The 15,098-nt window shown below is 31.4% G+C and overlaps 1 protein-coding gene across 6 annotated transcripts; it reads left to right on the plus strand.

The window, feature by feature from the left end:
- Window positions 1-1,314: 1,314 nt before the first annotated feature.
- Window positions 1,315-14,790, plus strand: LOC106064857 (zinc finger protein 99-like). 6 transcript variants are annotated; one of them, XM_013223486.2, is made up of 4 exons: window positions 1,315-1,394; window positions 2,928-3,367; window positions 4,062-4,238; window positions 12,719-14,790. In XM_013223486.2, exons 2-4 carry the CDS (start codon window positions 3,227-3,229, stop codon window positions 14,417-14,419), a joined length of 2,019 nt encoding a protein of 672 aa, XP_013078940.2. In that variant the 5' UTR covers window positions 1,315-1,394; window positions 2,928-3,226; the 3' UTR covers window positions 14,420-14,790. The 6 variants fall into 6 exon arrangements, with proteins under 6 accessions (XP_013078940.2, XP_013078945.1, XP_013078944.2 ...); XM_013223491.2 differs by lacking the exon at window positions 12,719-14,790 and adding an exon at window positions 11,567-11,701; XM_013223490.2 differs by lacking the exon at window positions 12,719-14,790 and adding an exon at window positions 6,778-10,630.
- The last annotated feature ends 308 nt before the right edge of the window (window positions 14,791-15,098 follow it).

Consider the following 15,098-nt stretch of genomic DNA (forward strand, 5'->3'; position numbering starts at 1 on the left):
GCATCGAAAGCTGAGCATATGTGTGATTTGGTTTACGTAACGTTATTTCTGAAAGCTTGGGGGTATATGTAATCAATTTGTTCAGGGCATTCACAAACAAAATTTGAAGCTAACCATACTTTGAAAATAAAAAAGGTTTAGTTTTAAATTATTTTTTTCCCCATGTAACAGTTACTTTTTACGTGGTCCATGTATTAGAGGCGGCTTTACCAGTGGGAAAGTGTCAAATCAGGGCCAAGAAAATGTGCACGATGTGCTGAGGTTGACAAAAGGACGAAATATTATTCTTTACCGTGGGGCTCCTCTTAGGCGCGGGACCTGGTGAGGTTGCTATTCCAAGTCAGTTGGTTCACTGGTAGTTGGGAAATTGTCATTTGTGTACTTTTTGTTTGATGGCATTATTTGAAGATTCTGTTTAATTGAATCAGACAGTATAGTTATGTAATAGTAGTAATGATTGTTGTAATATGTTATTTCATGTAAATAAACAATTTATGTTATGTACCTACATAGAAACATCAATATGCGTCAGTTTGTTATTATAGAAGTTAGTTTTTATTTGTCTGACAGAGATGGGTAGATTCAAGATGACCAGTGCGAACAAAATTTGGGATACAAAACTCAACTCAGTAATGTTCCACTTCTACTTAAAAGTTTTCTTTTATAATTCTAAATTTTCCAAAAAGTAATTCCTTCTTCATATAAATGTAACAAATTCATGCCAGAGAATTACATTTTTAGAACCTGTGGGAAAACAGTCACCATATTTGAATTTCCTGTTTTAAATGTTTTGTTTTTTGTGGAGGGGCGGTAGAATAAACGATTAATCTGCTATGGATCCTCTCTCCAGTTTAAATTTAGTATTAACGATGTATTTGACAATAACGATGGAAGGGGCTTGATATAAGAAGGTAACATATTTCCTAGGTTAGTGACATTTTTTTTTTGTTAATACAAATTAGTGACTATGTAGTTTCTCCACTAAAAGAAAATGTCTGAGCCCTTTCCATGAGCCAGCCAGGTTCTGACAAATCTTTCATTTTATATTTTTGAAATGATTGAATTTAAGTGAGTGCGACCTAGTATGCAAATGAGTTAAAATATCAACAAATAGGCCTATAGGCTAAATATTTGATTAATCTTGTTCACGAACTATGATTTCTGCACAGAAATTAAACCACCCTTACAACCGAAGAATTAGGCTCAGCGATTATATGGTTCAGTGAAATTGTCTTTTCTGTCCGAGCTTACATTTATATAGTATATAGGTCTGTGGCTTAGTGATATCCCTTGAGAGTCTCTTCCCTTATTTTATATCTAGTCTACTCATCAAGTGATGGTTAAGATCTCTAGATTCTAGATTAGTCTAGACTAGTTCTAGTCACTAGATTCCGGTATACATTTAGATTCTACCATCTACTATCATATACCATCTAGATCAGGGGTTCTTAACCTGTGGATCGCGACCCCCTTGGCCTTGGGGTGTACACTGGTTCTTAGATTGACGATTTGCTAAGGCACAGGGTCGCCTAAAAGACCATTGAAAATATGGATTGTTATTATTATTATTAGTGACTTTAGACTATTCTTCTTTTGCTGTAACTGTATGTGGGTGGGGGTCGCGGCAGAGTGGGGGATTGTAAAAAGGGATCGCCGAGCATATAAGGTTGAATCTAGATGAAATGTGGTAGGATGTAATTACCTTCTTTTTGTAAATAACTTCTATATCTATATCCGTAGATCTATAACTATAAGATTTTAGTATTTATGAACTTAAACAAAAATACTTTTAAATAAATACAAAACATTTCTAAAACTCAGGGAATCCTTATACTTATAAATTATAGTAGTATTACTAAGTATTAGTATTACTATTATGATTATCCTACTCCCTACTGTTTTTAATTTACGTAAATGATCTACCAAATTGCATTAGTTCAGGAACTTAAGTCAGATTATATTCAGATGACTGCATATATAAAGAACAATAAAAACAACACACAACAAGATATTGAAATTTTACAAACAGAGCTAGAATTACAGAATAAATGGGAATCAAATTGGAGTATATCTTTCCACCCAGAAAAATGACAGTTATTGAGAGTAACAAAAAACTATTTAAACAACTAAAATATACTTACTTTATTCATGGTAAAACAGTCATACACACTAAAAACTCAGATTTATAGGTGTAATAATAAATGAAAAAAATCAAGCTAAACATTAGGGTTTATTAAAAGAAATGTGTACATATCAAACTAGAACATAAAATTTAATGTTATTTAACTTAGGCCAATATTACAATCTATGCATCCTCTGTTTGGGATCCCTCAACTCAAAAAAACATAAAGAAATGGGAACAAATACAAAATTGAGCAGTGAGATTTATAACAAACGAATATTCAAATTTGATTACAGTAACACCATTAGTAAAAACACTAAACATAGAGACACTTCAGGACAAAAGAATAAGAAGTAATTAGTTATAATAAATAAAACACTAAACCTTAATTTACAAATAGAAAAACAAAACCTAATGAATTACTCAAAAAGATACAAAGATAAAGGCATATTTCTTATTCCATAAGATAGAACAAATTTGTGCTCCATCTTCCCAAGTGCCATTAGAGAATGGAAAGGGTTGCCTTAATCAGACAGGAAAACCAACGACAAGTCTAAGTCATTGATTGAAACATGAAATACATAGCATGTAATTATCTTCTTTTTTGAAGTAACATCTGTAATATTAAAGATAAGATAAGGATGAACACACATTTCATAAATCTCACACAAACAAGAAATGCACTGCTTCTCCAGAGTATGATACAACCTAAAAACCTCTGTATATGTGTTAGGTGAAAGGTCTGTATAAATCTTTTTTCTTAACATTTTATCCAGGTATTTACTATTTTCATTTTTTTTTACAGGAGCATTTATTTTGATTGCAAGGCCATGAATTATAATGATTAACAAGACTTCTTTATTGAGCTGGCCAATATGATTCAATTATTAAACAGCACAGAAGTACTAGAGATAAAAGTCATTTTGACTCCTGGAAACAAAAATGTCCTCAATTGCATTTATGGAAGATATTAAGTAGAATATACTTTTTATCATGATAGCATAAAAGTGTCCCTCAAAATCATAGTAAAAGACATTTGAGATCAAAATATAGTACTCAAGTTTTATTGACTAAGATATTTGAAGACATATTCACTCAACATCCATGATGGATGACATCAAACAAGACTTTAATAATGATCTTAAAAATATAAAAATTGAGATGGAAATGTCTATACATTCAGAGCCATCAGAAGAGAGCTCGGTTAGTCAAAGTTCTGAATTATGTAAGGCAGAAGGGACACAGGTGAGGCCATTTTTTATTCATAGCTAATACTAAATTGTTATTTCAAGCTTTCATTAGATTCTTCAATTTAACAATAATTGTCTAGATAGAAAAAAAATGTGTTATGTTGCGTTTTCTTATAGGGTAAAAACTTGAAAACTTGTGGCTGATGAAGAATATTTAGTAGTGTTTTTAGATTTACTAGATGACTATGTCTTGTTGATTTGAATTGTTAAATTAATGTATATTATATATATATATATTATTATTTGTAATGGTAGTAAACATAATTTGCATTTTCTTAGAACTTATTAAATAGATTCTGGACATTTCAAAGAACTAAAGGGACCTTTGAGTTTTCTACATATAAATTTTATTTCAAAAATGATATTATTATTTCCCTTCTTTTCCATTACAACTTTATGATTACTATTACATAAATAATTTAAAAAAATAAAAGGTTCACTTTTACAAAATCAAATAATTTAGAATGCTTCAAATATGGTTAAATCACATTTTAATAATGGATTTTGAGATCTAAACGTGGTAAACTAGCAGACTAGCGAAAAAAATATTTTTTCGTATTCATGGCTGATAAAAATTAAGATTAAGGAGCCAGTTTTAAAAAGTCAGACAGCTAAAGATTCAGTCCATTAAAATCTATGTTTAATTACATTTGAGATTTTAATGTAGATCTCAAATTTTATTTACAAAGACACCTGAAGAACATGACCAGTCAATCTCAGTGATGGATGGCATGAAACAAGACTTAATGAGTGATCTAAAAAATAACTTAAAAATTGAGAAGATGGACTGGCCTATACAGTCAGAGACACCTGAAAACAGCTCTGTTGGTCAAAGTTCAAAATTATTTTTGGCAGGAGAGACACAGGTAAGGCAATATGTTTATAATACTTACTTAATCCTGTATACAACCAGCTGCAACCACATGTCTTTACCAAACTCAACTCTTAGCAGCTTTCTTCATCTGCTACCTAGCCATTCCAGTATTCTCTCCTTTGCTGATGGATGACCTCTACCATGTTTTTTTGGGCCTGAACTTTTCTTTTTTCCCTGCAGATTCTAGACAGGTGTTTACTTTGCAACAATTTCAGTTGTTTTTCACAAGATGTGTTCTATCCAGCTCCATTTTTTGCTATTTAATGTCTTGGGCTATGGTGTTCTGCTTTGTTCTTTTCCACATGTTCACATTTGATGTCTTTTTGGTCACCTAGTTCCCATTATTCAGCACAGGCTACTGTTGTAGAAAGTCTTTTGAGTTTTTTTCATATTTATTTAAGTATTTCTACATGTCTTGGAACCCTATAGAATGACCAACTTAACAATTGCATTTAAGATCTAGATCTTATACTGTAAACACACTGCTTGGGAGCATGAGATTTGTTGAATAGTGGTAAAGGCAAACCTGGTTTTATTTAAGATGTTTCATATATTATCTGATATCATCCATTCCACCCCATTTGCTAGTAGTGGTTAGCTAACAAGTCAGTAATAGGAATACAAGAGGGGACAAATAGTCTTCCATGAAATGAAAGCCAATGCAGGGAAGAAAAAAAACCAACACTAACAAGCCAGTGTAAGACAAAGAAAGGTCATCACCAGTGTGGTGTTGGACAGAGAGAAAGAAAACTTCCATATTTTCAGGAAAATTTAAACCAACAACCTCCAGAATTTATTCCAGACATAATTTCAGCAGTGGAAATTATCAAGGGTGTCAAAAGTGCATTGAGGTTTAAGGTGGCAGGCCCAGATGGAGTACTGGCAGAGGCTTCTAAGGCAGAGAGTTCCTAAAACATCTGCTTAAACGCTAATCTGCTACTTTGCAAGACTGGGGAACAGGAACAAGTCTCTGCAAAGTGGAAGCTGGGTTACCCAAGAAAGTGACCTTACCTACTGCAACAGTGGCAAGGAATTATGCTACTGTACACACTTAGGGTAATACTTAAATGACTGAAAGATGCCACATAAATAATGACTCTTAGCATGTAATGACATTTTACACTTAAGTATGCTTGTAACTTTAGAGGTATACAGCTACAGTTACATAAGAATCTCATCTAATTTAAAATACATACAGAAGTTTGTATTCCATAATCTTAATATAACAGGATATTCCATGATGTTTCAGGTTTAAAAAAAAGGGGGACATTAGTACTGTGTAATAATTTACTTTTTGTTTTAGATTTTTATACTTTAAAAAGTGAACTAAAAACTTGGAACTAAAAAGAAATGACAAAACTTTCAATGTAATTTCTTTATGTGCATAATTTCTTAAAGAACTGTTTCAATTCTAGTTAGGATTGTAATTTATCAATTAAGTGAAAATTAATTTACTGACATAGACATTGTTTTTTTTTGTAATTTCTGAAATTGTATAGGCTATTGTTTGAAGCTAACACTATTCAACTACTTCAAATGTATGAAGCTAACACTATTCAACTAGTTCAAATGTATGAAGCTAACACTATTCAACTAGTTCAAATGTATGAAGCTAACACTATTCAACTAGTTCAAATGTATGAAGCTAACACTATTCAACTAGTTCAAATGTATGAAGCTAACACTGTTCAACTAGTTCATATGTTACATGTTAAACTGAATTTCATGACAACAAGATGTGGAACAATTTTAAATGTTGAATAGGATTTTACAATTATTAAATTAGGTAGTTTTAAACTGGAGGCATGGTGGCAGAGTGGTTAAATGCTAAACTTCTGAACCTGGGGTTCTGGGTTCAAATCTCTGTGAAGACTGGGATTTTTAAGTCCACCCAACTCTAATGAGTACCTGACTTAAGTTGGGGAAAGTAAAGGTGGTTAGTCATTGTGCTGGCCACATGACACCCTCGTTAACCGTTGGCCACAGAAACAGATGACCTTAACATCATCTGCTCTATAGATTGCATAGTCTGAAAGAGGAACTTTACTTAACTTAACTAATTTTAAACAGTTTAAATTTTTGCTATAAATCGTTTACATTAATTATAAAACGAATTACTATTATTGACCTAGGTCAATGTCGATATGCTTGTTATGCATTAAATTTAATGATTTTACTATAGGTATTACTATAATCAAATGTGAATAAATGTAAATTCATACACCTTTTTTTTTCAAATAAATCTAGACATTCCAAAGCTGATTTGGGAGCTCTTGAACTGGAAACACATGTAGCCTTCCACATTTAATTTTTTATTTTCATTCCAGATTTTTTGTAGTAATAATGATCATCTCAGATACATTTATTGACATCTGTCTCCATTGTTGTGTCCAATTGTAACAATGTTAAGTAACAATGTTAATAGTGCAATTGTAGACTTGCACTATTCAACTTTTCATATCAAATTTACTATGTTAAGTATCAAATTATGTATAAAACTTGTTTTAGAATGATATTTATTCTTCTTACAGAAAAAAATATTGAATCAAGAAATTACTTTCAGCAAAGATGTGTATACTAGAATCACACCTAACAAAGATGTGTATACTAGAATCACACCTAACAAAGAGGTGTATGCTGGAAACTTTAAAGTTCAAGGACAACATTTCAATGAACATCAGATGGTTTATGCAGAGAATCTATCCAACCAATTTCAAATATGTACAGAATCATTCTCTACTTTATCAAACTTTAAGAGCCACAAATGTATGCGTTCTAAAAGGAAAAAATTAACAATACTCAAGTGTGACTTGTGTCAAAAAAAAATTGCGAGTAAAGGAAACTTAATTTCTCACCTAGCCTTTCATTGTGGAATAAAATTATTGAAATGTCGCGTTTGTCACAAAGAATACTATTATTCTTCAAGTTTAAAGAACCATGAAATGATGATTCATTCTGCTAAAAAGCCATTCAAATGTGAAGTTTGTAGAAAAGAATTCATCAATTCCTCATTATTAAAACGCCATAAGATGATTCATTCTGAAGTAATGCCATTTCAATGTAGGATTTGTCAAAAACAGTTTAAAGAGTCCAGATGCTTGAAAAGTCATGAAATAACTCATTCTGGTCAAAAGCCATTTAAATGTAACACTTGCCTAAAAGAATTCAAACGCACTTCAACCTTAAAATACCATGAGATGATTCATTCTGATAGCAAGCCATTTAAATGTGACATTTGTCAGAAAGAATTCAAACAGCCTGCAGGCCTAGAACACCATAAAATAAATCTTCATTCTGTTAAAGAAACATTCAACTGTGATATTTGTCAGAAAGAATTCAAACAGTTTAAATACTTAAAAGAACATAAAATAAATATTCATTCTGGTCAAAAGCCTTTTAAATGTAATATTTGCCTAAAAGAATTCAATCGTTCTTCAAACTTAAAACGCCATGAGATGATTCATTCTGGGATAAGAGAATATAAATGTAGCATTTGCCTAAAAGAATTCAGACGATCTTCACTCTTAAAACGCCATGAAATGATTCATTCTGATAATAAACCCTTTTAATGTCAAATTCATTAGAAAGAATTCAAAAGTTTGCATCAGCATAAAATAAAAAAAATAAATTTAATTTGCAATTTTCAGTGAGATTTAATGCATTCCTCATTTTTGAAAAAGTCATTCGTGGAAAAGCTATTTAAACCTGAAATTGGTCTTGAAGAATCTGCATGGTCTTCTTACTTAATATATGTGTTTTACAAAGCTTATTAATTGTACTTAATAAATAAAAAGAAGTCAGTTTGTAAAGTCAAACGATAACTCTTTCTGATTAAAAGTAACATTTGTCTAAAAGAATTAGCTCTTTTTGCAAAACTTATATCAACTCACTCGGTCTGTCCAGTCAAATGTTTGGTCATGTTATTTCTCACACACCCAATCTCGGATCAGGTTGAAATTTTGCAAAATTAAATTTTGTTCCTGACAAAACAAGAATCAATTTAAAACATAAATCAATTTGTTAATTAACTTATAATGACTTGAACAAGGGAAAGAAATAATACTTGACAGATGTGGTGGTTTAAGTTGAATTAGTTCCCATGAGGAGGCTTTAGCCCTAAGTTTTAAATAAATCATAAAACTTTTTTTTAGTGTATTTAAAAAGTGATCATTGTAACATTTATACAGATACCTCGTATTTCTTTCTTCCCCCATTCCCTTATCAATTTGTTCAGACAAGTGATAGGATGATAGCGCTTTGAGAAAGGTAAAAGCATGAAATTGCGCTAAACAAAAACAATAGGTAAAAATATTTCTAATCATACAGATAGTCTAGATGTATGTACTTAATAACATGACTAATCCAAACTTACTGATACAATTACACTTAATATAAGCTTTGTTTTTAATAAAGTTTTTTTTGTTGTTTTTCTTGTTTTTATATTTAAACACCATGAAAATATTCAAAAAAAAAGAAAAAAAAAAAAGCTATGGACATTTTACATTGGTCAAAAAGAACATACAAGGTTCTTAAATTTGAATGTCACCAACCGATTCATTCTTCAAGATTAAGGAAAAGAGTATTAATTCATGTAGATATGCAGACTTATCTCTGACCTACAAATTAAAACAAAAACATTTGAATGTGTCAGAAACAATTCTTTCCTCAAGTTTAAAATGCGATGAGATTCAGCTTGTGGAAATATCATCATCTTATATTAGTACGCTTCTTTATGATGTTTTGATACCGGTATTATCATCTCATATTAGTAAGCGTCTTCATGATGTTTTGACACCAGTAATATCATCATGTATTAGTAAGTTTCTTCATGATGTTTTGATACCGGTATTATCATCTCATATTAGTAAGCGTCTTCATGGTGTTTTGATACCGGTAATATCATCATGTATTAGTAAACTTCTTCATGATGTAATTTTAATAGGTAATAAAAAGGGTTATCATTGTAATGCGTGAGAATCAACTTATTAAATAGCATGTTTTCCATGTTTACACTTTGAAAATGATTGAACTGAATCAAAAACTTGTATCCAATAAGAGAGAGAACAAAACTTTATGTTTTTATGAGATTGAGCATAATTGTATTCAGAATTGTTTCTTTTCTAGTTGGGATTGTCATTTGTGAATAAAGTGCTAAGAAAATTACATTTATTGGCATAGACATTTTTTTTTTCATTTTAATATAAACTATCTCAGAAAATACAGGCTACATCTAAACATAATATTTTTTCACTTGAAAGCTTGAACATAATAACTAGCTAATATAAAGTTACATTTTGAAACTTCTTTTGATGATTAGAAGAATCAGATCTAGAGCAATTTATGATGTCATAAAGGGGTTTATAATTGGTAATATTTATTTATATTGAATTATTTTTTTTATAAATCATGTACCTTAACTATGATAATTATTATTATTGTAATTGCCAATTTTTGGATAGCCCACATGTTGATGAATGAAGTTGTACTATATGTAATAATTTCCTCACCAGTTTGATACAAAGATCTTGTTACCATTTTAGTACAAGCATTAATCTTTTGTTTATAAATATGTGCATTCTATTTTAAGGACATTTTTCTTTGATGTACTTTTCTAACTTTAAAGTAAAGTTCAGACCTTGTGATCTATAGGGCAGTTGACGTAAAAGTCATCTATTTCCATGGCTGACAGTTGATGAGGGTGTCCTGTGGCCAGTACAACAACCAACCACCTTTACTTTCCCCAACTAATGTCAGGTAACCATTAGAGATGGGCAGCCTAAAAATCTCAAAATCCCTGTCTTCCTGAAGATTCAAACTCCAGACCCATTGTTACGGAAGCCATTATTCCCTCTACTTTGCTAACATTGACAAACATTAAATATTGTTCTTTTTGGGGTGGTAAGGGGCTTTTTGATTGCTAAACAAAACATCTAAAGCAGTTTTTAATAAAGTCAATCTAATTAAAAAGTACAACTATTATTCCTTATATCATATTGATCTAATATACTGACAACCAAGTCTATCATTAGTACACTGACAACCAAGTCTATTATTATTACACTGACAACCAAGCCTATCACTAGTACACTGACAACCAAGTCTATCATTAGTACACTGTCAACCAAGTCTATTATTATTACACTGACAACCAAGCCTATCACTAGTACACTGACAACCAAGTCTATCACTAGTACACTGACAACCAAGTCTATCATTAGTACACTGACAACCAAGTCTATCACTAGTACACTGACAACCAAACTTATCATTGGTACACTGACAACCAAGTCTATCACTAGTACACTGACAACCAAACTTATCATTGGTACACTGACAACCAAGCCTATCACTAGTACACTGACAACCAAACTTATCATTGGTACACTGACAACCAAGCCTATCACTAGTACACTGACAACCAAACTTATCATTGGTACACTGACAACCAAGTCTATCACTAGTACACTGACAACCAAACTTATCATTGGTACACTGACAACCAAGCCTATCACTAGTACACTGGCAACCAAGCATATTATTAGTACAATGACAACCAAGCCTATCACTAGTGCACTGACAACTGTATAGCTTTCAACTAATTACCGTCACCATAGAAACATACACACAGACACACTTAACACTGAGAACAATTTTATTTTTACTACATAACTGTTTTCAGTATAAAACATCACACTCTAGGGTTTTTCTTATTGTGATTCTTAAGCTATGCCCAGCACTTGAACCCTTTTGCGTAAGGTCAAACTTAGATCCTAAACATGGATGAATAGATACTAATTCTGGAGCAGATTTTTGAAATAACCACAAATGAGGGACTTACAACATGCATGAACAAGGGTACCACAAATTCTGGTTATACCACTCAAACACAGCTACTATCTCTTGAAGAGTTTTTTCATGAAAGATGCCTTTCCAAAACACTCACGATTCTTAAAGATAACATGCACCCATTAAACCACTGTTACATCAGACCTTAATGAAGTGGTCATCTCCTTTCATTAGGACTAAAACAGAAAGATTTTAAAACTCTTCATCCCACTTTCGGTCAGAGTGTTACAAGTTCATTTATCATCATCGAGAAGTACATAGAAGTCTAATTCATAAAGTGTATGTGTTTCTTGTGTGAATGTTGTTCGTATTTGCATCTATATTGTTATTGTACAGTAGTTACGCTGAAGTGGTCAAATTGTAGTCAAACTGAATTTCCATTTGATTGGACCAATAAAAATTATCTCATCTCTTATCTTATTTTGGATTACTGTACAGAAGTTTTGACTGTTTTTCCATCTTCCTATTTGATAGAACATGGATTCAGTGCTGTTATGAAACTCATCGCAAAATGAAAAAAAAAAAAACAAGATTACAAAGAAAGTTTGTGTTATCATGCAAACTCAAAGGCAGCCCCACCATTAACTTGTTTTTGATTATCTAAAGTAGGTAATAAAAGTACAAAGAATCATTTATTTAGATTTGTTTTTCACTAACAACCTATTATTGATAACTTTTGCACAAAAGGAGAAATCAATTTTTCAATAGCTTTTCTAGCTTTTTCTATATAAACATGACAGATAGATGAAAAAAAAACTAATAGTGGCTTTTCATCTTAATAAACACACACAAAAATAAAGATTGAGACTATTTGGGGACTAACACAACACAAACCCTTGTGTAATAAATTTGGAACTCTTCTTCACTTCTACTAGATCTAGTCATGTATAATTCATTTGGTGCACTGCTTTCATACATTTTGTGTGTATGGAGATATTCTTTCAATTGCTTTTGTATAGTGCAACTTTCAAATTGTGCATTGGTCCAATCTCTTTTTTTTTCTTGTGAACTAATGAGGGGGAGTGAGTGAGGTTTTTGTGCTGCCTTTATAAAAGAAAAAAAAATTCTGCTCAACTAGGGATTCCAACTCTAGCCCCTTTGATAAGAAGCCTATTGTAAAGAATGACCTCCTCGGAAGTCTTGCATATTTAATTTAAAAATAAAACAAAGAAGTAGCCATTGCACCAGAATTTTGGAGGATCTAAAATTACATTATTTTAGATATTCAATATTTTTTTCAAGTTTTTGCCGTATAAACATGACACACAGACCACTCTAAATGAATAGCAGCTTTTCTCTTTTAAGTGCCGCTAAAAAGGAAACTTCTCGGGTTGGAGGTTACTACTGACAAACTTTGAGCTGGACACTCATAAAATCTCGGTACATTCATAAATGTTATTTTTTTTTAAATTTTAAACAAAAGTTATAATTTCAATAAAAACTTCTTAAACAAAATGTTTTGACTTTAAAAATAGATCCATGGGTAAAACAAAATGTTAAGGAAACCCTGATTTAGATAAAGAATACTTGTTATTCCGGGCAAAAGTGTTAGTGTTATTTTATTAGTATTTTGTTTTATCTGATAGGCTAGTAAAACTCAACAGAAATATTTGTTTCATTTTGCAGGAAAAAATGGTGAGTCAGAATCAAGAAATGACTTTAAACCAAGATATATGTGACAGAAACACTCAAAACAAAGATGTAAATGGTGGAGGCTTTATAGATCAAGAGAAAGATCATTCCAATGAACATATAAACCATCAGAGGGTTTATGCAGAAAAACAATTTCAAATATGTAGAGAAACATTCTCTACTTCATCCATCTTGAAAAGCCATGAATTGATTCATTCTACTAGAACAATCAAATGTGAAATTCCTCCGAAAGAATTGTATCAATCTACACAATTGAAACAACATTCAGGTAGAAAAAAATTGAAGTGTGACTTGTGTCAGAAACAAATGTTTAATATCACATACTTAAAAGATCACCTGTCAAGTCACTGTGGAATAAAACTATTTAAATGTCACATCTGCCAGAAGGAATTCATATCATCATCAAAACTGAAAATACATCAGATGATTCATTCTGATAAGCCCTATCAATGTGAAATTTGTGATAAAATATTCAATGAGTCCTCTCTTTTGAAACGCCATAAGATGACTCATTCTGGTGAAAAGCCATATAAATGTGAAATTTGCAATAAATTCTTCAGTCAGCAATCACATTTGAAACGCCATGAGATGATTCATTCTGGTAAAAAGCCTTATCAATGTAAAATTTGTGATAAAGTATTCAGTCAATCCTCAAACTTAAAATGCCACGAGATGATTCATTTTGATGAATTTGCAAGAAAACAAAATTCAAAAATATTTAAATGTGACTTGTGTCAAAAACAATTTTTGATTAAATGGAGCTTACAAATTCATCTGTTGAATCATTGTGGAATAAAACAATTCAAATGTCACATTTGTTGTAAAGAATTTGGGCATTCCAATAGCTTAAAATGCCATGAGATGATTCATTCTGGTTTCAAACCATTTCATTGTCAACATTGTCAGAAAGGATTCAGTACTATCACAAGCTTGAAACACCATGAGATGATTCATACAAATAAAAGTCATTTTAAATGTGAAGATTGTCAGAAAGAGATCATACACTCAGGTCCCCTTGAGGTCATTCATTCTACTCAAAAGACATTCAAATGTTTCATATGTCCTACAACATTTCTGCAGTCTGCAGTCTTCACAACCGTTATGAATATTCATAGAGATCAGGGAAAAATGAAATGTGATTTGTGTCAAAAACATTTTGTTAATAAATGGTGCCTAAAAGTTCACCTAGCCAATCATTGCGGAATAAAACTATTCCTATGTCACATTTGTCAGAGAGAATTTAGTCATGCCAGAAGTTTTAAAGACCATAACATAATTCATACTAGAAAAAAGCCATTTAAATGTCACATTTGTCAGAAAGAACTCTCTTGTGCGTCAAGCTTTCGGAAGCATAAGATGCTTCATTCTGCTATCAAACAATTTAAATGTAATGTCTGTCAAAAAGAGTTTACACATGCGTCAAATTTGAAATACCATCAAAATACTCATTCTGGTACTAAATTATTTCAATGTAACATTTGTCAAAAAGGATTTAGTTATGCCACTACTTACAAACGTCATGAGTTGATCCATTCTGGTGAAAAGCCATTTAAATGTCTCATGTGTCCAAAACAATTTAATCAGTCCTCACATTTAAAACGACATACGCTGATTCATTCAGATTATAGGAAATTACAAAGTAACAGTTGTCAAAAAGAAAACACCCAGTCCTAAAAATTTAAATACCGGTATCATGTTAACTCATTCTGGTGAATAACTATTTTAATGTCAAGTTTTTAAAAAGAATACCTGTACTGGTATAAAGAAATAGTTCATTCTGGGGGGGGAAAGTCTTTAAATGTCAAATTTATTTAAAAATAACTTTAAAAAAAAACTTTAACTTACAATGCCATTTAAAAAAAAAAAAAGCCATTTTGATGACCAAAATTTGTCAAATTCAATTTCTATGTTCCTTAAAATTACATTAGATAATGAATGAATTTTTTTAGGAAAAAGAAAACATGTAAAAGCTCAAACTGTCTGAAGATTTCTATCAGTTCATAAATGAAAGAACCATTAAAAATGATTGATTCATTATTATAAAATGCAATTTTAAGTGTCAATTTTTTTTAATATATTCAAGTCCTCGAAGCCTAAAATGGTATGAGATGATTAATTTGAAGAGTATTCACCTTGACGGCATTAACTTGCCATTGTAATCAGTTGATCAGGTCAGCTAACATAGACTGGATCTGCCAAAGACTCTCAAGGCTGACATCGAATGCTGGATAGACTGGATCTGCCAAAGACTCTCAAGGCTGACATCGAATGCTTTAGTCAAACATGGGAATGTGGTCAGAAAGTATAAGTCACTAGCGTAGCAGACGCCGCTATTTTGCAGGGCCGGTCTTAG

This window comes from Biomphalaria glabrata, chromosome 9 (genome assembly GCF_947242115.1).
Source record: "Biomphalaria glabrata chromosome 9, xgBioGlab47.1, whole genome shotgun sequence".
NCBI classification, from domain to species: Eukaryota; Metazoa; Mollusca; class Gastropoda; family Planorbidae; genus Biomphalaria; species Biomphalaria glabrata.

Bases quoted from the DNA above. Each gene is read 5' to 3' on its own strand.
- LOC106064857 (XM_013223486.2), top strand. From the start codon at position 3,227: ATGATGGATGACATCAAACAAGACTTTAATAATGATCTTAAAAATATA. The intron at 3,368-4,061 runs GTGAGGCCATTT...TTATTTACAAAG, and splicing joins GTAAGGCAGAAGGGACACAG to ACACCTGAAGAACATGACCA. The intron at 4,239-12,718 runs GTAAGGCAATAT...TTCATTTTGCAG, and splicing joins TTTTGGCAGGAGAGACACAG to GAAAAAATGGTGAGTCAGAA.